Source organism: Cydia splendana, chromosome 27 (assembly GCF_910591565.1).
Source record: "Cydia splendana chromosome 27, ilCydSple1.2, whole genome shotgun sequence".
Lineage (NCBI taxonomy): Eukaryota > Metazoa > Arthropoda > Insecta > Lepidoptera > Tortricidae > Cydia > Cydia splendana.
Genome location: NC_085986.1, coordinates 93,255 through 120,553, shown reverse-complemented (window position 1 = coordinate 120,553; position 27,299 = coordinate 93,255). Strand labels below are relative to the sequence as shown.

Sequence of the window (27,299 nt, the reverse complement as noted above, 5' to 3'; positions counted from 1 at the left end):
GTGTGGATTGCGAGTCCCCTCTCTCCCTTATAAAGCTTGTTATCTAAAGGGCGATTCTCAGAGATGACCTTCGGTGCCTGACTTCGGAACCAAATTTTTTTTTTAACTTATTTGATATGCGACTTTATTTCCTAAAATCTAGCCTTAATATAAAAAATATTGGTACTGGAGGCCTCCATTAGAACCTTATAGTTTTTAAGATATTTGAGATTTAAAAAACACCGAAATCATGTGCAGCACTGAAATCAATTGGCGTCACCGAATTCAATAATGCATACACAAAAATCACATTTCAATTTTATATCTCAATTATATTATATTTTAATCATATTTTTCATTCTTATTTGATTATAAGCGATGTAACAAGGCTACTGATCTCGAAAACTTACATAAATTTAATAGATATAGACCCAAGATTTTAAAATAACCTAATTACGGCTTGTAAAACAACATGTCTAGAAGATATCCCATACTATTTGACTGTCCTCATATAATAGGGCGATGCATGGTCCTGAAACGAGTTTCAGACATGTCGACCACAAATTCGCACATTAGTGCCATGAAGGAGAAGATGTTTGTTTCACACAATCCGACCGCACACGCATCAAAAAGAAACTTAATTATGTTAGCTACACCCGATACACAAGAAATTTTTGAGTGGTGTTCAATGCTTGTAAAATATTTAATGCACTTATAAAGCAATGTGATGCAATATGGAAAACAAGTATTTTTGAATAACAGAGTTTTAAAGCGTGAACTCCATCAATTTAAAACTATTTGAAGTGGTCGACTAATGCTTGAAGATTTACCTATTAATTATGATATCCAGCACCCTCAAACACATGAGCTAAATTGTAACTCCTATATTTAGACATAAAGACATAAGACATTGAGGATTGTTAAAACATTTGCTATGTTCAATTTGTGTCTATGGCTATCCTTTAGAAATATTGATCAGTAAGGTACGCTCAGTGCCTTTGAAGCGATCTCGACATTAGACGGCCACTTTATTTTTAATCCCTTGTTCTGAACATCCTGTCCCTTGGGTGCACCTTGCATAGTACTTACAAACACAAGTTATTTTAAAAGAAGTGGGATCTAATTGACTGCATTCATTTAACATGGCTGACACGTGTAAAGCTATCGAGGTGTAGGGCCTCAGGTGATACAGAGGACAATTAACATAATATTACTTCATTGGTTTGAAGAGAATATCAAGACAGAGAAAGAAACATTGGGTCTACAAGTTTCAACACACGTCTGGTTTAAAAAACTACTCATAGTAAACAAGTGATTTTTTGTACCTATTATGACTTCATTTACTTACAAACATAATTTTACGTTTATACAACGTATCTTGCACTTTTTAGGTGTGATAAATTAGTACAACAAACTAGTTTGCAAAGCAGGATTTGAATTCAGTGATCACTTTTTTGATATCGGTGGTCAAAAAATCCACCGAAACCAAGGAAATCAACACCAGCGATGTCAAAATTAATCGCTTTTCAGCAATTACAGAAATAGTATGAGTCATACAGAGGAGATGTAATAATGATGGATTTACGTACTTTTGAGGATTTCTTAATCACTTGCATAACGATAAATGCACTAAAACTTTCGGAGTAAATTGCACCACCGATCTCAAAAAAACATAAAACCAAACCCACCGAAGGACTGGGAAACCTTTAAAAAATCACTTTATTATACTGTGACTGTACCTCTACTTTATTCAATGGTTAAGGCATAACTAAAGCATACTATGTTTGAGACACTGAGTTCCTGGTTTACAACTTTGAAGGAGTACCGACATGTTTTGCAAATTACACCGAAATCAGGCACTAGCCCGGGACACATCGTAAATTTGGTTTTATGCAATGAGTTGAGCAAACACATTATTGTGATATAAAGAATATGATAAGTTAACTAATACCTTATGCGTGAATAACCATAATAACTCCGATCTAATGCCCCATCTTGAGTAATATTTTTTTGTTTCATAAAATCTGGGTGCGGGGCACTCCCACCGAACATCATTTTTGGCATTTGAATTTTTTTTCTGGTATTATATAAATAATAAATAAATAATTTGATAGTGTCCCGGACAGAATATAGGCTGAAGATCATGCCTAAATTAATTCAGATTTATTGAACAGTAAATTCGATCATTTATTGCCCCGGACACGTTAAAATGGCCCTCCTGAGAAATGCCCTAAACAGACAGGGCATTCCAATAGCTCCACTGAAGAAATGCTGGGCTGTGTAGACATTCGATAGAGGGGGATAAAAAGTAATACCTTGTTACCTAGAAATAAATACAATAAAAAACTAAAAAAGGTGCAGCAACGGCGCTACAAGACGCTGGCTTACGTATTTAGGGTCCTTATTTTACACGAACGCACGGCAAAAAGTATTAAAAGTACATATTTTGGTTTGGCAACCAAACACTGATTAAAATATGAAAATACACTGATAAATATGAAAAAAGTAAACAAAACCAATGTTGATGACAGTTACGTTTCAAAAAGATCGTCACTGCGCATGCAAAGAGCATATAATCACTACGTTCTATGCGCATGTTGTGTTAGGGCATCGTCTTGGCGACGGCCAATAAAACGGAGATACGTGACGGTGCGAGCCTGCGCGATGTGTGTGGCAATGGCTGAGGCACTGGGTGGATGAAGGCAATATGTCACTCCTGTCAGCAAGCGCTGCCAAGGGGATATTCACAGATTATGCCGGGAGGGGAGTCCTCCGTATGCTGCCCACACTTGCAGTCTACTCACAGCGACCTCTAGTTTATTTGTAACATGTTTAAGATGCGTGAAAATTCATATTTCAATAGTTATTAATTTATAAAGAGACAAGACGACATTTGTGCTTGTTGCTACGATACGTTCACTATCCACATTATTAATTATATTATTTCATACAATGGTGTCAGTAATGTTGATCGTCTACGTGACAGCGGCGTTGTGGCCCCAGCTGATGCAGCCCCTTTCTTGTTTGGTTAGTATACATAGGTAGTTACATAAAACTACACATACTTATACTTAAATACATTAGAACCATCACCATCTTAATCATACGATCTCGTTTATTTCCATTTCTAGTCTGGAGGTTTGCAGAAAACGAAACGCTATCATTTCTATATATTTTTTGACGACCGGTCTGGCCTAGTGGATAGTGACCCTGCCTGTGAAGCCGATGGTCCTGGGTTCGAATCCCAGTAAGGGCATTTATTTGTGTGATGACACAGATATTTGTTCCTGAGTCATGGTTGTTTTCTATATATTTAAGTATTTATATATGTCGGAAACCGAAGGTCCTAAAGGCGGTGGGCGCATGGGGTAGTACCTAGATGTATTACTTCACAGCTAAACCAGTATGCTACCATGCTACCAGTGCATGAAATAAACATAAAGACTCGTTAGCCATACTAGTGCCTACTATATTTCAGAACTAAATGATGAAAAGAACTAATTGCTATTAGAATGTTGACTGGTTAAATTGAAAATAAAAAGATCACATGACACCGTTCAAATCTTTATTTAAGTCAAACTAGGCCGGCTTAAACCCTAACCCCTGACCTGAGAAGATTTAGCCCAATATGGGACCGGCAACAAACTCAGAGGGACATATCTTTTCAAAACAACACATAACACATCTTTTCTTTATTTCACACAAGTAAGCTTCTAACCCAAGTAACATTTTAGTCCTATAATTTTAGTTTTTATCGCTAAAAGCTTTACTTGTATAGACGTCGTATTAAGGTTTCAGAGGTGACCACCTGTCGTATAAAAGCGCTTGGCAACACCTTTTTGCTCTATAGGCTTATACAGCTAATATATTCTATAAGCAATTGATGTAAAGGTTTATTTCATCATTTTATAGAGCCGTTATAGGCGTGTACTATAACAGGTTCAAATATAACCACTATAGAGCAATATTACTGTATAATAGTATTTGGAATCACTTTTATGCAACTAATTTGCGCTATTAAGGTTCCCTGCCAAGCCGCTATAGTTTTGTGTTTTAACAGTGACAAAAACCCAACTATACAACGATTTTAGGATATAGTGGCTTTAGAGATCACTGCTATAGTACATAATACTTTAGTAGTTTGCGCTATTAAGGTTCCCTGCTAGCCGCTATAGTTTTGTGTTCTAACAGTGACAAAAACCCAGCTATACAACGATTTCAGGATATAGTGGCTTTAGAGATCACTGCTATAGTACATAATACTTTAGTAGTCATATGAACACTATTATAGAACTGTTTTGCTCTATAGTAGCGTTTTTGGGACATATTTATAGCGTTAAAAAGCGCTTTAGTAGTTTTTAAATCCCTATATTAATCTCATCGCTGTAAACGTCACAATGACTCTTTTATATCACAAAACTGTTGTATAGTGGTTTTGTTTTTTCTTTTAAAAGACAAGAGCGTTATAGTTGAGTTTTTATGTCTTTTATAAACCGAGTTAGATACATAAAGGTAGATAACGACTACTTGTAAATGATAAATTTGATCTGTAATGGCTACTTATATCTTGCTTATATAAGTTCAGGCCTAAGCCACATAATGTGGTTCCGTACAAAATATGTTTATATTTTAATGAATTGATAAAAAATACCCCAGTGATATTAGTGACTGTAGGTGAGATTTATCATCAATGATTTAATACAAGCATAAAATCGTGACGGTTTAGATATTTATCGACATCCATTATTAGCACATTTTTTTTTACCAATCACACTGAAAAAGGAAACAACAGTAATGACAACATCTAAATTAAAAAAAAAATCCTATATCTTTCTAAAGAGTTTGTAGGTGTAACTGGGTCACAGCTAAATTCTTTTGGAACCCTAATTTTAATCATGATGGCGGTGAATATTTCGTCGTAAGTTCTATAGTTAGCCTATAAAAGCGTCGGATTTACTTCTTGGCTGTATAGTAGTAACTATGGTGAATATCATAATATTTTATTAAAATATTTTATTAAAATATTTTATTAAAATATTTTATTAAAAACATAAATAAATCGAGGGGGCATTTAAAATTCCTCATTAAACTAATACTATTCTAACGGTAAAACTTCCGTCCCATATACTTTTTGCACTAAGGACCGAATTATTCGACATCTAAATGGCGCATATTAATATAAAGTCTTTACTTATCACCATTTTACTTAGTACCGTTTTTGTGAAGTAAACACACAACAAAACCACTCACAACAGTTGATGGAAAACTTGATAGCAAATTTCGTAGTAAAGGAACTATGAATTCTACAATAGTATAAAAAAGCACTATAATACAATTTCAAATACTACTATAGTATAAAACAAGTACTATAATGGAATCTCAAATGCCACTATAGTATAAATTAACACTATAATGGCGTTACTGACAACAAATTAGCACAAAAGTGATCATCACATCACTTTTATAGACCTAAAACGTCACGACTGACACTGCTACAGGTCTACTATATCACTGAATGGCACATAAGATGCGCCATTTCGGCTTTATACAATCTTCTTTGGTCTTTTATAGGACCTTAGGTGGTATTTGGGAAACGTTCTATCGACTACTATAGAACCACAAATTGTTACTTGGGAATGAAACATAAGAAATCAAAATAACACTTGAAATAAAACACTTAGCTAAATGGTTAAAGAACGCGGGATTCTATAAGCTATCAGAATAATCCTTCAGGTATTGTAATGGAAAATATTTAGATAACAAAATACTCCTATGAAGCCGGACGGGCGATTAAATCTGTATCTCGAATAGTGTCAATGGGCTGTCAAGTTGACAGCGATTCCGCGTTGCCAGGGAGATAATTCCGAATCCCTTCGACACCAGTAGGGCTACCGCCAATACCGAAAATCGTCAATTGCGGGCATTTTTCTCTGTCACTCTAATTACGCCTTCATTGGAGTAAAAGAGTAAGATCCCCGCAATTTGCGAATTTCGGTTTTCGCGGTAGCCCCTCAGTTCGGTCGATAACTAGTTCTTACCAAAATAATTATTATAATTCTCGATGAACGGGTAGAAATGTATAGATTGTCGAGTCTTCCCTTTTCTTTTCTTAAAAAATATCATACCGTGCTTGTCCAGCAGCGCTTACCACGCTCTGGTTTAATTTCCGTATTTAGAATTTCACGTCAGTTTGGTTAAATGCCTTGGGATTGTAACCCTGGCAACATCGAAAAAGAGGCCCTCAGGAGACAGTCAGTGATTCCGCCATTTTTTCACTTGGATTTTCTTCCCCGACCCAGCCGAGCTCGGCTTTAAATTAAATATTCGGGACAACGTTCTCATCTTTGGTAAGTCATCTTACATTCGTTTGTGAAGATCGTGAAATTCAGAATCTGTTGTTGGATTATGCGATTAGTGACGTGAACCGTTTATTTCAGCTGCCCTCAGTGTGTGATCGTGCCTTGCGGTTAACCCGTTTCCCGAAAGGGCGAGCCAGGCGCGTCCTGGGCTCTCCGGAGTTGACATTCGCTCACTCATAAACCCCCGCAAGACGATTTTCCTCCGACAGGTAAGGCGTCGTTCCTATACTTTCGTCAGAAATTGTATGACCCGCCATGCGGTCGCATAAAATTATCCCGCATAACGCTGAATGTTGTGCTGTAATATAACCCCAAAGGGTTACGCATGGAAACCCTGTGTTCCTATGTGAAACGGACTCTCACGTGGCACGGACCACGGATTCTTGGCGTGACCTGAGTCAGTGGAACTAATCCCGTACCCGGAATTTTCCAGGAGGTGTCTACTAGGGGCGCGGCCTTTGGTAGGCCAGATCCTGTACCAGTCGACCTGTGCAGCTGGCCCCGCCAGAGTCGGAGCTATTGGAACCTCCGGCCATCTGGTCGAGAGAGCCGTCGACTGTCGCTACAGTGCAGCTAAGCCTTTCACTATTTTTCCCTAAACTGCGATTTTGGACTATTCACCTTTTAGTATTAACTATCAAATAGCGCAATCGACCAAGTATCACCAACGATAATTAAAACCTGGTTATATAGACATAAATTTAGAATTTAATTTACTACCAATAAGTCGTCAAATAGTGATTAAGCTTAAAAGTGTAATCTTAACTAGCCCGACAATTAAATTGTTCCTGTCCACTATCGGGTTGTTTGTTTTATCTCCTTCGGTGAACCTTAGTTTAAAAAGATAGTATTACAGCGGCGCCCGAATAGGTTTGGTGATATTTGGCTTCTTTCCCTCCAAAATTCAGCGAAGGTTTGAGCTTGGTTTTTTTGCGCTATTGTATTTCACTGTAACTTACTTTAAAAATATTTAAATTTAATTGACTTTTGGTTAGCAAGAGTGTCTAACCACATGTTTTGTCTGGCACAGTCAGCACCTACTGTTGTATTACACTTCCATGTCATTTTACGGTACTAGGTTGATCTAGGGAAGAAAATCCATTGTTTACATTTATTTTTTAGTTGTATTTACTTTAAGGACTCTTTACATCCACTTTTATTTTTATGAAAACATTATTTTCAGTGTGTTTAATGTTATTTCATATTACTTGTTGACTCTTTAAGAGTGTGCTATACCTAAACTGGTGAACTTAAACTTGTTGTTGGTCGATAACGCTATAACATTCTTTAACTTATAAACTAGGTAATTATTTCTTTTCGGGAAAAAATATACGGAAAATACATTTAATATTTAATAGTGATAACCTTTACTACTGTAACAATGGCGAATGAGACCGCTTTGGAGGAGCGTCCAATAGCTTTTAACCTCTTAAAAAAAGATGAACTCGAGTATGAAGTGACGGTGCGCCTCGGGGTACCACTGACTACAGTGATGGAGCTCCGGAGCCAGCTCCGGAAGTTGAATCAGGAGATTCCCACTGACGAGGTCGCAGATTACAATGGTGACGTCAAGGAAGAACTGGACATAATATCTGCAAAGATGGACGACCTTCGTGACCAGCTGCAGTCACCAGCACAGCGTCGTACTTCCTTGAAGCTTCTTAACCGCGTACAGGCGGTTGCACACCATCTTTACCACCGTCTAACCCGCCTAACACCAACTGAATCAGAGGCCTCAAGGCATTGTGAATTGAGTGATCAGTTGGATAAACTACTATCTCGCCTTGACAATGTATTGATTAATTTTAGAAGTGCATTGTCAAGGGATGTCGCACTCGAGGTTGACAAACCGAATCCTACAGCCCTACCAGCATGCACAAAACACAATAATTTGGTGCAAAAATTAAATTTAAAATATGACGGCAAGACCTGTGTCAAAGCGTTCCTACGTAAGTTAGAGCAAGTGCGTGTGTCACGTGACATACCGGATTCAACCTTATTTCGCTCCGCCTGCGAACTCTTCACGGACGAGGCATCCTCGTGGTTTAACGGAATCTGTGATCAAGTACACTGCTGGACGGACCTAAAGGCTGTGATGATCCGTGATTACCTCCCATTAGATTATAATGTCCGACTTATGAGGGAAATACGTGCTAGGACGCAGGGTTTTGATGAGTCAATAGTTAACTATGTCAGCGTAATGCTTAATTATTTTTCCCGTTTAGAGACACCCTTACCAGAGTCCGAGAAATTAAGTATATTGGTACAAAACGTCAGACCATTTTATTCTAAACAACTGGCATTATTTAAAATAGAATCTATAAGTGACCTTAAAGATCGTTGTCGGCAGCTAGAGGCCGCCACTCAAAGCGCCAAACGTTTTGCCGAGCCTGACAGAGATTTAAGTAAATCACTGGCCCACGATTTGGTTTACAAGCCACTCACAACAAAAACTATCTCGGCAGTGCAAGCATCGGCTGACTTTTGTGTGCGGTGCCGCGTGGACGGTCACACCTTGAAAACTTGTAAAGCAGCTCCTAAGCTCGTTTGTTATCGCTGCGGCGAGAAGGACGTAACAGCCCGTACTTGCCCTAAATGTGCGTCCACACCTAGTACCTCAAAAAACTAATAACGCCGAGTCAGGGTATGGCTGATCCGGTTTCCACAAAAATTACTAAAAAATATAAAAGTAGAATATTTATTCGCACGCCTATATTTAGTAATCCCAGAAAGCCCACTCTAGAAAACCATACACAACTCAATAGTTCTTCTAATAACAAATACCCTAGCTCTTCAGCACCCATTACCCTACTTAACCATCACTTACTTGCACCTAATGCTGTATCAACTTCATTGACAACAAAAGGCCAAAGCCGCCCATTACATACCATATCGATGCCAATTACTAAAACTGACACCCTTAACCCGCTTACTACTGCTTTTATACCCACGAACATAACCCCACCCGCTTCACTCTCCTATCCTACCCTTACTAACCTCACTAATACCCTTAACCCGCTTACTAATGCTTTTACCCCCACTAACATAACTCCACCCGCTTCACTCTCCTATCCTACCCTTACTAACCACACTAACACCCTTAACCCGCTTACTAACGCTTTTAACCCTACTAACATAACCCCACCTGCTTCACTTCCCTATCCTACCCTTACTAACCTCACTAACACCCTAAACCCGCTTACTAACGCTTTTGACCCCTCTAACAACATAACCCCTCCCGCATTATTTCCCCACCCTGCCTTTACAAACCTAACTAATCCCTTAAACCTCCTTACTAACGCTTTTATCCCCATTAACTACATCACTTTACCCGTTTTACCCCCCACAATCCCTATTTGGCAAAATAACTTGACTTACCCACTTAACGAAATTTACCCTAATGTAAATTACTGTGTAGAAGCACTACCTAAAACCCCCACAGCCCATATTTGGCAAAATAATGTAACTTACCCAAATTATGAAATTTACCCAAATGCAAATTATGGTGTAGAGGAACCGACTCAATCTTCCACAACACACATTTATCAAAATAACGAAACTTACCTACATAACCAAATTTACCCCAGTGCAAATTATTATATAGAAGTGCCTTCCACAACCCATATTGGTCAAGATAACGAAAATTACCCACATAATGTAATTTACCCTAAGGCAGATTTTGGTGAAGAAGGACCATCTGTGCCCTCTCCAACCCCTATTTGGCAAAATAATGTAACTTACACGGATAACGAAATTTACCCTCAGGCAACTAACAGTATGGAGCAATCGTCTACATTCCCCACAACACCTTTCTCACAAAATAACGTAGTTTATCCACATAATGAAACTTACCAGGATACAAATCCTTGTTTGGGAACATTCCCCGCTAATTCTTATAATGGAGCCTCACAGGATACAATCGGTCCGTGCAGCAAGGTACACGAATCTCAGATCTCTCATGCCGACAACCAGGCATCTAGGTTCGATCGGGAGGAATGGCACTCTTGGTTGTCATTTATTACTTTTGTTTTTGAGTCTTACCATAGTTTGAAGTTACTAGATTCGATAAACGAAGCGGATGAACAAGGTTTGCGACCATACCTTAAAGTAAAAATTTATGGCATGTCCTATTCTGGTCTAATGGATTCTGGCTCCGAGTTGACAATTTTGGGTGGTGACACCTTTGACAAGTACTTTGAGGGTCTAGTTACTCTGCATCCGCCGCACGGTTTGACTCATATAATCTCGGCGAACAAAGTCCGTTCGCCCATCAAGGGCCATGTATTCTTGCCCGTATTTGTAGGTAACAACACGCAAGTCGTAAAGTTTCATGTGATACCGGAGGTCCACACTAAACTTATTTTCGGTCTTAACTTTTGGATAGCCTTTGGCTTCGGACGGGATATCCTTGCGCTCCTAAAGAATGGAACCTGTTCCTTATCAAACGAAGAACATAACAACATCGTTGTCTCTGAGGTCAGGTACATACACGGCTTGGAGTCTCTTTCGACGGAGGAACAACGTGAGGCAGATACTATTATGAAAGAATTTGCATCAATATCCGCCGAGGAGAGGGGGTTGGGAAGAACACATCTGCTAACGCATTCGATTGATACAGGAGATGCGAAGCCGATCAAACAGCGTTATTACATGTTATCTCCGTACAAACTTGCAGAGCTCAATAAACAGCTGGATGAGATGCTCCAGCTGGATGTCGTCGAGCCAAGCAGCAGTCCATGGAATAACCCGGTGACCATGGCCCCGAAAGCGGATGGCACCTTTCGATTCTGCCTGGACAGCCGAAAACTAAATGAAGTTTCCAAACACGACGCTTACCCCCTACCACTAATTAATCAAATTCTTAATCAACTAGGGAACGCGAAGTATTTGTCATCCTTGGACCTTAAATCAGCCTTTTGGCAAATAGGCTTAGATTCCAAGGAATCCATGGAAAAGACCGCCTTTACGGTCCCTGGCCGCGGTTTGTTCCATTTTAAAGTAATGTGTTTCGGCCTTACCTCAGCCCCAGCAACTCAGCAACGCTTGATGGATATTTTGTTTGGTCCAGAATACAACGGCCGTATTTTTATATACTTAGACGATATAATAATTGTCTCGGAAACGTTTACCCAACATCTAACCCTACTTCGCCACGTCCTAGAACGACTTCGATATGCTAACCTTACAATAAACCTATCTAAATGTAAATTCTTTCGTAGGCAACTAAGGTACCTAGGTTTTCTTGTAGACGAGTACGGCTTACGCACGGACCCTGACAAAGTCAAAGCAGTGGTAGACTTCCCCATACCAAAGAGTCGGAAAGATGTTAAACGCTTCCTAGGTACGGCGTCGTATTACCGCCGATTTATTAAAAATTTCAGCAACATTGCTGGACCTCTCAATCAGTTAACGTCGACGCGAAAAGGCGCTCCACCTTTTCGTTGGTCCCCGGAAGCGGATCAAGCTTTTAATGAGTTAAAAGTAGCAATGACAACGGCACCAGTTCTAGCCTGCCCAGACTTCTCCAAATCATTCTCGGTTCACTGTGACGCTTCAGATTTCGGCATCGGGGGAACTCTGACACAAATATTTGAAGGAGAAGAACACCCACTGGCGTATTACAGCCGATCCCTCACGCCTCAAGAAAGAAATTATTCCGCCACTGAGAGAGAAGCTTTGGCGGTGGTCAATGTTGTAGAACACTTCAGACCGTACCTGGAAGGAAGTCGTCAATTTAGGATTGTTACAGACCACGCCAGTTTGAAGTGTTTCCTTAATCTCAAAAATCCCACGGGGCGCCTCGAAAGATGGGGTTGTCGTCTCTCACCTTATAACTTCACAATCGAGCACCGGAGAGGCTCAGAACATATCGTACCGGACGCCTTATCAAGGGCAGTTCCCATCTGTTTAATTGATACGAACACCACTAATAATGACCCTTGGTATTCGCAGATCTATAACAAATGTGAATCCAACCCAGGATCGGTACCTAATTATCAATTGTTAAATGGTCGCCTTTATCGCTACACCAAATCAAGGAATGCCTTAACTACCGATTTCGAGTGGAAAGAGGTGATCCCAGTGGAATTTCGTGAAGAAATCATGCATGCTAACCATGCAGTCCCCACTGCTGCACATTTAGGTACCGCTAAAACTTATAACAGGTTAAAACTTCGTTACTCCTGGCCACGGATGTATGAAGATGTAGTCCGATACGTCGCCAATTGCTCGGTGTGTGCCGCTTATAAACACAGCCAACAACCGACTCCAGGCTTCATGGGAAGTGCGAAAGTTTGCAGTCGGCCGTTTCAGTGCCTCAGTATAGACCTGGTTGGACCGCTGCCACCCTCAAGGAAACTAAACACTTATATATTGGTAGTAGTATGTTGTTTTACTAAATACTGTATGTTGTTTCCCTTGAGACGAGCAACCGGGGCTGTAATTTCCCAGAGATTAGAAGATCATGTATTCATGATCCATGGCATCCCACAAACAATTATTGCTGATAATGCATCCTACTTCACCGGCGGGGATGTTCAGAAGTTGTTCGCCAACTACAATATCCCACAGCTACACTACACCCCCGTTTACTGTCCCCAGGTCAACACCGTAGAGCGTTACAACAAGACCCTAGTAACAGCAATATCAACGTTCGTTGAATCGGATCATCGCTCGTGGGACGTGAATATTTCTCGTATACAGTTCGCTTTGAATACCTCAGTCAATGAAACAACATCACATACTCCGTTCCTGCTCGTGCACGGACGCCAAGCAGTACCGGATGGCACAATTTACGACGACCCAGAGGAGGTCGACGAAATCGTTTTTTCCTCCCGGGGAGAGTACCTCGACAAGATTAAGACTCTTAGGGCCATTTACCCAACCGTGAAGGAATTATTGCAGAAAGCTCACGACCGCAACATTAAGTATTACAATGATAAACGTCGTGATATAGAATTCAACCCCGGAGACGAAGTGTGGAAACGCACCTTCAAGCAGAGCAACGCCGGTAAATACTTTTCGGCGAAGCTAACACCCAAATATGACAAATGTCGCGTCATTCGGAAAATATCCCGTTTAGTCTACGAGTTGGAAGATGAGAATGGAAAGCGTCTGGGTAAATGGCACATAAAAGACTGCAAGCCAAGTTCTGTCCACACCACTTGACTCCTGTAACGAGTCGTACCGATACTCCACAATCCAGGTAGTCTGCTATTTAAAGCGCTTTATTTTTTCTTGTGTCAATTGAAGCCACGTTAGCTTCGAATTTCTTTTTTTTTCTCTCTTTGTTTTGTCCCGTAGGCCTAGATGCGATTGTTTCCAGCGACGGCCCCGCGGACTCGATTGATGCCAAGGGACAAATCGACGTGCGATTGTGGGCCGTAATCCACGTCGTAGGGAAGTCGTTAGATTTCCTTTTCCTTGCACCGTTCGGCTGGTAACACAGCTCGAGGGCGAGCTGGAATTTTACTCCTTCGTCTGTTGCCTCTGTCGTAAAATTCTCCTGGTTAGGGGGGTGTGTAATGGAAAATATTTAGATAACAAAATACTCCTATGAAGCCGGACGGGCGATTAAATCTGTATCTCGAATAGTGTCAATGGGCTGTCAAGTTGACAGCGATTCCGCGTTGCCAGGGAGATAATTCCGAATCCCTTCGACACCAGTTCGGTCGATAACTAGTTCTTACCAAAATAATTATTATAATTCTCGATGAACGGGTAGAAATGTATAAATTGTCGAGTCTTCCCTTTTCTTTTCTTAAAAAATATCATACCGTGCTTGTCCAGCAGCGCTTACCACGCTCTGGTTTAATTTCCGTATTTAGAATTTCACGTCAGTTTGGTTAAATGCCTTGGGATTGTAACCCTGGCAACATCGAAAAAGAGGCCCTCAGGAGACAGTGATTCCGCCATTTTTTCACTTGGATTTTCTTCCCCGACCCAGCCGAGCTCGGCTTTAAATTAAATATTCGGGACAACGTTCTCATCTTTGGTAAGTCATCTTACATTCGTTTGTGAAGATCGTGAAATTCAGAATCTGTTGTTGGATTATGCGATTAGTGACGTGAACCGTTTATTTCAGCTGCCCTCAGTGTGTGATCGTGCCTTGCGGTTAACCCGTTTCCCGAAAGGGCGAGCCAGGCGCGTCCTGGGCTCTCCGGAGTTGACATTCGCTCACTCATAAACCCCCGCAAGACGATTTTCCTCCGACAGGTAAGGCGTCGTTCCTATACTTTCGTCAGAAATTGTATGACCCGCCATGCGGTCGCATAAAATTATCCCGCATAACGCTGAATGTTGTGCTGTAATATAACCCCAAAGGGTTACGCATGGAAACCCTGTGTTCCTATGTGAAACGGACTCTCACGTGGCACGGACCACGGATTCTTGGCGTGACCTGAGTCAGTGGAACTAATCCCGTACCCGGAATTTTCCAGGAGGTGTCTACTAGGGGCGCGGCCTTTGGTAGGCCAGATCCTGTACCAGTCGACCTGTGCAGCTGGCCCCGCCAGAGTCGGAGCTATTGGAACCTCCGGCCATCTGGTCGAGAGAGCCGTCGACTGTCGCTACAGTGCAGCTAAGCCTTTCACTATTTTTCCCTAAACTGCGATTTTGGACTATTCACCTTTTAGTATTAACTATCAAATAGCGCAATCGACCAAGTATCACCAACGATAATTAAAACCTGGTTATATAGACATAAATTTAGAATTTAATTTACTACCAATAAGTCGTCAAATAGTGATTAAGCTTAAAAGTGTAATCTTAACTAGCCCGACAATTAAATTGTTCCTGTCCACTATCGGGTTGTTTGTTTTATCTTCTTCGGTGAACCTTAGTTTAAAAAGATAGTATTACAGTATAAGCCTTCAGGAACGCGGCGAGTTAGGCACGAGGTTGGCTAACGAGTACGTCCGATCTCTAGCGCGGTCCGATCAAGAAGATCTACCAGCGGCGGAGCCTCTCTGCTCCCGCCTCAAAGTCAAGTTGGCAAACCTGCTCGACCAATCTACCAACATACCGATAAAAATGCCAACTCGTGCCTACGCTCACCCAAGAGAAACCTCTTGACGTTCCAAAGCCTCCTACCTGTAATTTTAGTTCAACAACACGCCAATAGATGGCGTTACTCTCTACGCAACTTTATTTCAACAATGCGCCAATAGACGGCGTTACTCTCTAAGCTACTTTATTCATTTCGTTACAACCAAATAATACGTAGCTCAACATTGCTAATCGATTTTATACAGGCGTCTAAAATAATGAACTATAACGCTGCAATACGTCTTTCCGGTGTCAGGCTCCGACATATATTATATATATCGTTGTCTGAGTACCCTCAACACAAGCCTTCTTGAGCTTACTGGGGGACTAAACTTGGTCAATCTGTGTAAGAATGTCCTATAATATTTATTTATTTATTTATTTATTTATTTGCATAGTTATATTATTAACGTTAGCGTTTTGTTTCGTTTTCTGCAAACGATTGTCACTGCTCTCTGCAACTTGCTTTCATACATTTTATCACGGTTAAGATGGGATTTGGAAGTTTTTATGTTGTTTCTACTCAGAATCACCAGCTATTTCGATCCTAATATGATAAAAAACCTTCCTAATTTATCCATACATTACGTTACTGTCATACAAAGTATATGAAAAAATGGCAACGGATTGGAAATAAAAATCTATGTACATTTTTTTTCATTACAATATGAGGATCGAATGAGGCCGTGAATCTAAGTAGATGTAGCAGAAAAAAATCAACATTACAAAAAAAAGTGTAGTGTACAGTCACCTGCAATATTTGATATTGCACGCAGCTGTAAGTTATGATTGAGTAATTGATTACATAAAGTAAGTTAAAGTATGGTCAAAGATAATATTCTCTTTGGTATGGTAACTTGGTAACGGCACTTATCATGAGATACTTAAGTACTATTTAAGTTAAATAGTGGGGTGTTTTTGATATTTCACTCTTACCACACCGTGTTCGATGAAGGGTCCTGCCATTGGTTCCTACATAATTACCAAGTTAAAACTATGACTGTTGTCTAGTCATGGACAGTATGACACCGTTATTTTTAATCAAGTAGAAATTTACGAAATATCAAGAGAATTAAAGGTCGTCGTCTTGTAGCAGAATACCCGCCTGTTATTTTTATTAAAACTCAATCATTACCAAGATTTCATCAATCAATCGATTTTTATTTTAAATGAAGAATAAAAAACAGAATAGGTATATATTTTAGAAATGGTATTTGTCTAAATAACGTTTTATTCAATTAAAATGGTTTTCGATATATAGTTAACTTTGTGGGGCATCCAGTTTTCTATATTTTGTAAGTAGCATGCATTAATATATTTTGTGTTTATAGTTACTAAATAACAACGACAACGGGAACGAGACGGCGACGAGGGAGTCAGGAAACGGCGGAAACGAAACCGTGGTAACAGATTGGAAATTAACATCTTGGAACACTTCTTTATCTATGAGGATCGAACGAGCTCGTGATTCTAAAGTAGAAATAACATAACATATTCAATATTACAATAAAGTGTACGAGTAATGTTCCAACTTCTTCAAATTAGCAAAAGGATTGCCGCTCTGCTATCTCGTGTGATAAATAACTGTTTCATCACACTTGCTGGTTTTTCACACAGGTTTAGCAGGAGACAGGAGTTATTAACCCACTTTATTCCCTAGAGAGTTATGTTTTTTTTAACTATTGCACTTAGCCATTTGAACTTACGAGGTTATTAAGTCAAGTACATAGAATTAGATGACAAAGAACAACTGTCAATCTTCAAAAGTGTAACCAAAAATGAAATGCAAGTGTGTGCGTAAATTGTCTATGTGAGATCAAAAATAGTGATGTCATGTTACAACATATTAATAATCTGTCGATGTTTGATTGCTTTATCGACTACTTTTTCAAATGTGTTATTTTAAATGTTAAAATTCTACGACATTATGACGTATAAATAACACTTGCACTGCGTTTGCCATCAAAATCGGTGCAGACTTATCTTAATGTAACTCTTACTGTGTTGGAAAGTGAAGTTTAAGTTTACCGCTATACATTAACACCTTAAAAAAGGTATAACAATCGTTATTATTTGAAGTCGTTTATAAAAGCTAATATCTTAATGATGTCTTGTGAAGAAATAATTACATAGCTATTAATATACCGACAAGTCATCGATACTGTCATATGAACATTTTGTCAAGCCCTAGCGTAAAGTAACAGATTATGTCTTTACACAAAATATTTTAAATTATAGACTAATATGGTAAAATATTAGCACACAAAGGAAGAAAAACTTATAATGAACTGTATAAACCGGCTTCTTACACTTTTTACGCTGTTAATTTGACAAAATATCGTTATGAAAATTTCGCTCGGAATATCATAAATCCTCTGAAATGAGTATTTGCTTGGACTATTTGGCCCTGTGACACTGCAATCCGGCACACTACAAGACACCATCTTCACTGAATTACTTTATTTAATACTTTTCGTCCTAATCCGTGTATATTTTTCAATTTGAAAATTACCGTGATAAGCTCTTGGCCGTCCGCGGCCGTCGTCAAACTCAAAAGTGGTTACGTTTTCTCTTTGGTAGTCTGACTCTTTCGCACTCATGGGATGTTCATATACGTGATGGCTTCCCTTTCGCACACTTCAGCTGTCTGTCAAGCGCGAGCGGATGGTAGGTCTATGGTCAAGTAAGTATTTGTTTAAAATCAAGCTTTAAACGAGTGTTACTTCAAAATACATTATTTTTTCAATTTAATTTTATTGGTTATTAAAGAAAGTTTTACGGTTTTCATATCTGAAAGACTGATATACCGGGTGTGGCCTGTAACATGAGCAAAAAATTAAACTGTAGGCTGTACTCCTCATACTGACCAACATTTGTTCAGCGACTTTTAAAAATAACTTGTGGTTTGATTTTTATTACACTTTAAAGTTTATTCTAAGACGCAATGTATTGCGAATTTTGTTATGTTTAAGGCGTGACAAGCAACGTCAATCACAATAATATGGCGTGGCCATGGCGTCCATTGAAGATAATATTTATTTTGTATGAAAAATAGGGAGTCTAAATACTTCATAATTTTTAAAAGTTGTTGAACAAAAGTGTCACCGTTTGAGGAGTACAATCTATGTTTTAATTCTTTGCTCGTGTTACAGGCCACACCGTGTATATAAGTTATTTTACATAATTTGTCGTGGCTGAATGCTGAATTGGCTTCTGCGTTTCATGCCTTTACGTCAATCAATAAACAAAATGGCGGACAATATAATTAATAGCGATCGTCTCGAAAGTTTTCGAGCGTTTATTGGGTAAGAGGATAAAGCACCACTTCACTGCTAATAACATAGGTATACATTAATCATACAATTTTTGTATCAACCGGGGCGCTCCACGGGCACGGTGCACGCGGCGCGGGACGTGATCGCGCGAGTGCTTGCAGGCGACAAGTTGCAGCGATATTCTGCGACTTGTCACGTGCATTCGAAATGGTCTACCACTCGCGGCTTGTAAAAATATTGGTGCGCTACGGTGTTGAAGGCAGTTTTCTCCAAACAAAAGCAGTTTTCTCTGCATCGTTTCTATGTAACCGAATGCAATACGTATGTGCTTCTGCTTAATTCCAGATCCGGCATTGAATCATTGCCCGGTCGCGCTGTTCCCCAAGGATCGACCACGGTCGACATTACCGGTCTATTTCTATTACTTGTAAATTACATCACGGCAGATAGTACTGTACTGTACTGACCTGGAATATGTAATGTTCGCCGATGATACATAAATTAATATTATAGGGACATTCTTCCTTTTAATTTAGTTTTATTCATAGATATTTTTAGTTCATAAGTTATTTATTTGTCTTTTTATTGTCTTATTTCTATACAGGGTGATTCAGGAGACGTGAGCAGGACTAACACTGCGCATTTTGTAAATTATGAGCAACTGCTTCGTATCAGTCAGTATTAGTGAGGTTAACGTTAATTTTCTAGGCGTGTTGAAAAAAAAAGTTATTAATTTATTTACGACATGCATGGTCAGCCTAAAGAATACTAAGCTAGGTACCGATATTCTGTGTCAAGTTGAATGTCATCACTGTCATCACGATCTGGTTACTTTTGAAAACTCGTCTCTCACTCAAGTTTGACAGTTTATTTTCTTCGTAATCAAAATGCTGTCATTAAGGTTAAAGAGGTTTTATGTTTATTAATTAGGTCTTGTAGGGTGACCATGATTGTAGAGAATTAAATTTGCCCTCACCAAAAAGTTAAGAAATAGGAAAAAGCGTGGTTGTTTCACCTAAATACGTCGGTGATCGATCCATTATCAGTCACTGAGTGTGCAGGTTTAGTCCTGCTCACGTCTCATGAATCATTCTGTATAAATAAAATGATTCATTTATTTCTTAAAGGGGCCCACTGATTAACAGTCCGCCGGACAGTATCGGCCTGTCAGTTAGAACAAAATTTTGACAGTTCCGAACAACTGACAAGCCGATACCGTCCGGCGGACTGTTAATCAGTGGGCCCCTTTACACAAATCGAATAAGTCCCACGGTAAGCTCAAGTAGGCTTGTGTTGTGGGTACCCAGACAACGATATATGTAATATACAAATACTTAAATACATAGGAATCATCCATGACTCAGGAACAAATATCTGTGCTCAACACACAAATAAATGTCCTTACCGGGATTTGAACCCAGGACCATCGGCTTCACAGGCAGGGTCACTACCCATTAGGCCAGACCGGTCTTCACATACATGTATAATAGTAAACGCCCATACTGTATGTAACTTAAAACACAAAGTAAACGGGGCAGTCGATAATTTAATATATCGTCATGGTTTAAGGCAAACGGGATGCTCATTAACGTCGAAAAAACTCATACCAATCATGCATTTTCAGCTGCAGAACACTACAAATGAAAATGGCAATATATCTGCACCCCAGGTGGAACAGGTAAAATACCTTGGATTTTGTCTGACGATTTAACTCCGGTCTCACGTGGTCACCGCATATGACCCATATAGATGCCATCTGCAGAAAACTAAGCTCAGCCCCCTATTCGCTATCGAGGCTGGCTCCTACCTTAACATACTACGGCTACTTCCACTCCATCCTGATCTACGGCGTCGCGTCGACCTGTGGGCAACGGCGGCTGATCGTGATAAGGTGTTTTTTAACATCCTAAAGCGCGCTGTTCGATTAGGTAATTGTAATTGCGAAACCTCACGATCATCCCGCTCGGAGCCTATTCGAAGAGCTAACAATACTTACCCTACCTGGTGTACCTATTCATTGTTGAAGCCTGATGGCCTGCACGTCCGTCCGGCACAACCTCGGGTCGTACCCGACTCGCGCGCAGCACTATGCCCCTGCATGGCAGCATAGAGAAATATAAGTAAGGAAAGAGTGGTAACTCCATACATCAGTTTTCTTACCAAAAACCCCAGTTATTTCGTAGTCGACATCTAGCGTCAAGTAGCGGAATTTATCAGTACTGCTAGTTGACAATAGATGTCGCAACGAATGAAAACCCTAATGCTCAACAATTTTCAGCTGATATTATAATTAGATTATCCGGAAGTCTATTTTCAACTCCTTCAGCTTATAATATTAGTTATAATAAAATTATTTTCTTAATACATTGTTCGTCAGCAGCGACACTTGTGACATCCGGTGTCAAGTAGCGGTACAAATAGTTCCACTACTTGACGTTAGATGTCGACTATGATATAACTCGCCTTTTGGTAAGAAAACTGATGTAGTACCTATGGAGTTACCACTCTTTCTTTACTTACTATATTAACGACATAGTTTGATATTATCTCATTGGCCCACTCATATTGTAATACTTAAGTCGATATTAAACCGGCAATAACTTCTTAAATATTTTAATTTTAAACTGAAATTAATAATTAACTAAGTAGGCCAGTCAAATTAGATTTAAAAAAAGCGTTTCGAGGAATTAATTCCCAGCAAGCTCGAACTCATTTTTCACCACACCAACTGGTAAAGGCTCTCTTGATTGTTCAAAAACTGATAGCAAAGTTGCATTTTATTCACATGTGAGGCAAAGTAATACCTAATCAAATGCAAATTTTGAGTTGTTTTCTTATGTTTGCTGGTAGAATTAGCTTTTATTTATATAATTATATTTCAATTTTTAATATTTTCTTCGAGTTGGTGTGGTGAACAATTTTGTGTTTCTCTCGGGGGCAAATTTTGTTTAAACCTCGTGCTTTGAAACCCTCGCCACGCTCATGATTCCATTTATCAAGCCACTTGTGGTACAATTTTGGAATCTTTCGCTTGCTCGAGTATCAATATTAGCACGAGCGATTAAACAACAACTTTGCCCCCTTGTAAAACAAAATAATAACAACTATGAATACCTTCATTTTGGTCCTAAATGCATATGATTAATTCCACTACTCCTGGAATGGAGCAAACTCGGATTACCTTCACTAACTTAGAACCAAATGAAGGTATTAAGGCGATTTCCAGCTTGCTGGGAACTAATTCCAGGAAAATAATCTAATTTGACTGACCTAAACTGTGTGTTTAAATACTTTAAATTATACATACTCTTATAAAAATGTGACGTATCTAGTTGTTATAATATGTTCTTATACCTGACATATAAAATTTGTTATTAAGATTCTGATTCCTCATGCACTAATTATTTTCTGTTTATTTTAAGATAACACCCGAAATATTAAAGATGATTAAAGAAACTTGCCGCAAAAGTAGATCACGCAAGATTTGTGACATGCGTTGTTACTATGAGAAAATTGGAATTGTAAGTTTTGTCGTGCCCAGCTGCAAATGTGCATGGCCACTTTGTGATTGAATTGAATTCCATATAGGTAATGTGGCTGCTGGGTGTACAGCCAGCTGCTAAATTGCATGGCCACTTTATTAACGAATTCCTTTTATAAATTGGGTATGCCTTTTTTAAATCTTTTATAAAAAATGATAGCACACACCTCTATCTTGAAAAATAAATAAATTGTTAAAACATATATTTCTTCAGATAAGTATTTTCCAAAGTTAAAGCGACTAGGAGAAACTGTCATAGGGATCATTATTGCACGCGCGAGGTATATATAAAGTAGTCACATTAGTGTCATCATCATCATCATCATCATTATTGGCCACGTCACATATTTCAGATGATTGTTGCAGCGTCGGGTAAAGTTGCGGGGAGGGGAGGTTGATTGCAACATCTGCGATGACTGAAGAGTCCCATACCATCTCCTGCCACAGGTCTTATATGTAGGAGGCGCAAGGTCTGCATGGTCTGGCAGCGCGGAGTCTTTTCTGCCTGAGTTTCTCTAACCAGTCCAGTCCTATAGTGTCGTAGCTTGGCATATTGCATCTTCTATAGCTTCTTATAGTTTGTACTTTGCAGTTAGACTGGCACGGATCATACGTGGAGAGTAAAATGAGAGAATTTATAAAGAATATCATATTACCTAGATTACCTACAAGATTACACGAGCTAGAAATTCTATTCCACCAATTGCCTAAAAAATGCAACCATGGTAAATATGTATACCTATTTATTTATTCAAACTTCATTGTACCAGGCGTGGCTCACTCTGCGATTTCGTCGCTTTGCTACAGGTAGCTAAAAGTACATCCGTTCCACAGCAATTTTGGTGGCTAGCCATAAGCCACGCGTGGCGCTGTCGCCACCTAGCGGCCATATCTGTCCTGATCGTAACAGACGCGTTTTGTTAGAGAGTGAGTCTTCTGTTCCTAGTACTATTATTTATTCTGTGATTGTACTAAAGCAACACTTAATGTACCTATGTGTGTGTTTTTAATGTGGTGTGTAAGGCGAACTTAATGCCATGACGTTCGTGGCGAAGATATTTCTTTCGCTTTTTTAATATTTAGGGGCGATTCTCAGAGATGACCTTCGGTGCCTGACTTCGTTGCCAAATTTTTTTCTTACTTATTTGATATGCGACTTTATTTCCTAAAATCTAGCCTTAATATAAAAATACTGGTAGTGAAGGCCTCTATTAGAACCTTATAGTTTTTAAGATATTTAAGATTTAAAAAACACCGAAATCATGTGCAGGCACTGAAATCAATTTTCGTCACCGAATTAAATAATGCTTCCACAAAAATCACATTTCAATTTTATATCTTAATTATATTACAATTTAATCATATTTTTCATTCTTATTTTAATGATAAGCGATGTAACAAGACTAATGATCTCGAAAGCTTACATAAATTTAATAGATATAGACTCAAGATTTTAAAATAACCAAATTACGGCTTGTAAACAACATCTTGAGTGGTGTTCAATGCTCAAAAAATATTTAATGCACATATAAAGCAATGTGATGCAATACGGAAAACAAGTATTTATGAATAACAGAGTTTTAAAGCGTGAACTCCATCAATTTAAATCTAATTGAAGTGGTTGACTAATGCTTGAAGATCTAACTACCTATTAATTATGATCTCCAGCACCCTCAAACACTTGCGCTAAATTTTAATTCATATATTTAGACATAAAGACATAAGACATTGAGGATTGTTGAAACATTTGCTATGTTCAATTTGTGTCTATGGTTATTCTTTAGAAATATCGATCAGTGTACCTAACACTCAGTGCTTTTGAAGCGATCTCGACATTAGAAGGCCACTTTATTTTATCCCTTGTTCTGTGCACCCTGTCCCTTAGGTGCACCTTGCATAGTACTTACATACACATGTTATTTTAAAAGTAGTGGGATCTAATTGGCTGCATTTATTTAACATGGCTGACACGTTTAAAGGTATCGAGGTGTAGGGCCTCAGGTGATACAGAGGATAATTAACATAATTTACTTCATTGGTTTGAAGAGAATATCAAAACAGAGATAGAAACATTGGGTCTAGAAGTTTCAACACACGTCTGATTAAAAAAAAAACTACTCATAGTAAACTAGTGATTTTGTGTACCTTTACTCGTACTATGACTTAATTTACTTACAAACATAATTTTACGTTTATACTTTATACAACGTATCTTGTACTTTTTAGGTGTGATAAATTAGTACCTACAACAAACTAGTTTATAAAGCAGGATTTGAATTCAGTGATCACTTTTTTGATATCGGTGGTCAAAAAATCCACCGAAACCATGGAAATCAACACCAGTGATGTCAAAGTTAATCGCTTTTTAGCAATTACAGAAATAGCATGAATGATACAGAGGAGATGTAATAATTATGGATTTACGTACTTACGAGGATTTCTTAATCACTTGCATAACGATAAATGCACTAAAACTTTCAGAGTAAATTGCACCACCGATCTCAAAAAAAATGGAGATAGGCTGTATCAGGGACACAGCCGCTATGGGTGACGTGAAACGTGGTGTGGACAGCTAATGCGAAGGCCAAAGGCCGAGCTCCGCGTAGGGCCGAAGGCCCGAAGCGTCCAGAATGTCAGTGCTTTAGCACAGAGCAATAGTACAAGTGTCTAAATGCGAAGGCCGAAGGCCGAGCTCCGCGTAGGGCCGAAGGCCCGAAGCGTCCAGGACATCAGTGCCTTAGCGCAGAACAATAGCACAAGTGTCTAAATGCGAAGGCCGAAGGCCGAGCTCCGCGTAGGGCCGAAGGCCCGAAGCGTCCAGGACATGAGTGCCTTAGCGCAGAACAATAGTACAAGTGCCTAAATGCGAAGGCCGAAAGCCGAGCTCCGCGTAGGGCCGAAGGCCCGAAGCGTCCAGGATGTTAGTGCTTAAACACAGAATAATAGTACAAGTGTCTAAATGCGAAGACCGAAGGCCGAGCTCCGCGTAGGGCCGAAGGCCCGAAGCGTCCAGAATGTCAGTACTTTAGCACAGAGCAATAGTACAAGTGTCTAAATGCGAAGGCCGAAGGCCGAGCTCCGCGTAGGGCCGAAGGCCCGAAGCGTCCAGAATCTCAGTGCTTTAGCACAGAGCAATAGTACAAGTGTCTAAATGCGAAGGCCGAAGGCCGAGCTCCGCGTAGGGCCGAAGGCCCGAAGCGTCCAGGACATCAGTGCCTTAGCGCAGAACAATAGCACGAGTGCCTAAATGCGAAGGCCGAAGGCCGAGCTCCGCGTAGGGCCGAAGGCCCGAAGCGTCCAGGACATGAGTGCCTTAGCGCAGAACAATAGTACAAGTGCCTAAATGCGAAGGCCGAAGGCCGAGCTCCGCGTAGGGCCGAAGGCCCGAAGCGTCCAGGATGTTAGTGCTTAAACACAGAATAATAGTACAAGTGTTTAAATGCGAAGGCCGAAGGCCGAACTCCGCGTAGGGTGATACATAGAAACGAAATACCAAAGGAAATTGGCTTTAATTAACTAGAAGTATGCATAAGATAATTAGACATATAGGATAGACATTAGGTTTCTAAAACACGTATGTCAATATCATAGACAATATGTAGAAGGCAAAAGGAGATTATATGTCATTATCTCCCCTCTATGATTTCTTCGTTCGGATCCAGGATGTAGTCGTTAAGATGTTGAGGCATCTTCTTAGACCTCGTAGATCTACGGAAGATCCGTGAAGGCGGAGCTTCTTGTGGTGGAGTACTGTAGATCTCTTGGTCATTATTAAGTGTACCTGCATCAACAGGATTTTCTTGTTCTTCGTCTAATGTGGGAATATCAGATCCTCCATCAGTAGCCGTTCCGTCGGGTATAGAGCCTTCATCATCCGATAAGGGAAGAGGCGCTAAGTGTCTGTTAGATACGGTAGACTCCTGGCCATTACGTCGTCGTACATACGAGTAGTTCGGATTACTGTGTAGTAACTCGACTTCTTCTACGTAGGGGTCTGTTTTCGATCGAACAAATTTCTTAAGTAAGACAGGTCCCGGAACGAGCCATGATGGAAGCGACTCGCCGACTGGTGTCCTCCTAGGGAAATTAAATAGCTTCTCGTGTGGAGTGGCATTTATCGAAGTGCAAAGGAGCGATCGTACGCAGTGGAGAGAAAGTTTCAAGACTTGTTCCCAGTTTTCGATGGGCAGGTTCTTCGATTTTAAGGACAGCTGTATAGTTCGCCAGAGGGTGCCGTTAAGCTTTTCCACTTGCCCGTTACCCTGAGGGTTGTAGGGAGTAGTGCGAGAAGTGGCAATGTTACATTTCTTGAGGAAACTTTGTATTTCTTCCGACATGAAGCAGGATCCTCTATCACTATGTATATGTCGGGAATTGTGGGCGTATCATACTATCGGCAGCACATCAGAACCTTCAATCGTGGATGACGAGGGCCTTCAATGAAATACGATGTTCAACTCACAATCTTTACTGCACAAGACTCATTACAAATCACAGCACGCGTTACGTTTCTTATCTTAAGCAAACCAGTGGATTAGACCCAGGAGCCGCCACAGACGTCATCTTCTCCCGTTCGTTCTCATCGTGCTCCTTCTGAAAATTCATTGACAGCATAACTTCAATTGTTCTGGACTTCAATTGTTTTAAGAGCGCACTCTATGACGTCTTGGCGGAACTGCGTCGAACGCCACTCAAGTGTACGTAACACCCTAGTTTGCTCTATTTGTCAAGGTTTGCATGACAAAACGCCTCTTGAAGGCGATAGATGGCACATTTCAGCCATTCTCCGACATATATATAAGGGCTGGCCATATTCGAAGAAAAGTTCTTTGAAGAACTTGATGACAGTCGCCGAAGAAGTGTCAGGACATGCGTATGCGAAAGGGTAGCGTGAGAATTCATCAATTATTGTTAGAATATATTTGTTGTTTGTGTTCGAAGGCAAAGGTCCTTTAAAATCTACATTCAAGCGTTCGAAGGGCGATAAAGCTTTAATCAAAGTGCCATTTGCTTTGGCAAAGCGTGGTTTGATTTCTGCGCAAACGCGACATGAAGCAGTCATCTTTTTGACATCGTCTAAGTTGTATGGTAAATTCTTTA

At 39.8% G+C, this 27,299-nt stretch overlaps 1 protein-coding gene and 1 long non-coding RNA gene across 2 annotated transcripts; both read left to right on the top strand.

Moving 5' to 3' along the window:
- The first annotated feature begins 5,999 nt into the window (after positions 1 to 5,999).
- LOC134803658 (uncharacterized) lies at positions 6,000 to 9,939 on the top strand. Its single transcript, XM_063776444.1, has one exon. It carries the CDS (start codon positions 7,720 to 7,722, stop codon positions 8,965 to 8,967), a length of 1,248 nt encoding a protein of 415 aa, XP_063632514.1. The 5' UTR covers positions 6,000 to 7,719; the 3' UTR covers positions 8,968 to 9,939.
- A 6,779-nt stretch (positions 9,940 to 16,718) lies between these two features.
- LOC134803853 (uncharacterized) lies at positions 16,719 to 22,288 on the top strand. Its single transcript, XR_010146039.1, has 3 exons — positions 16,719 to 16,786; positions 20,283 to 20,336; positions 22,081 to 22,288. It is a non-coding gene; the product is annotated as an uncharacterized LOC134803853 (long non-coding RNA).
- Positions 22,289 to 27,299: the final 5,011 nt, after the last annotated feature.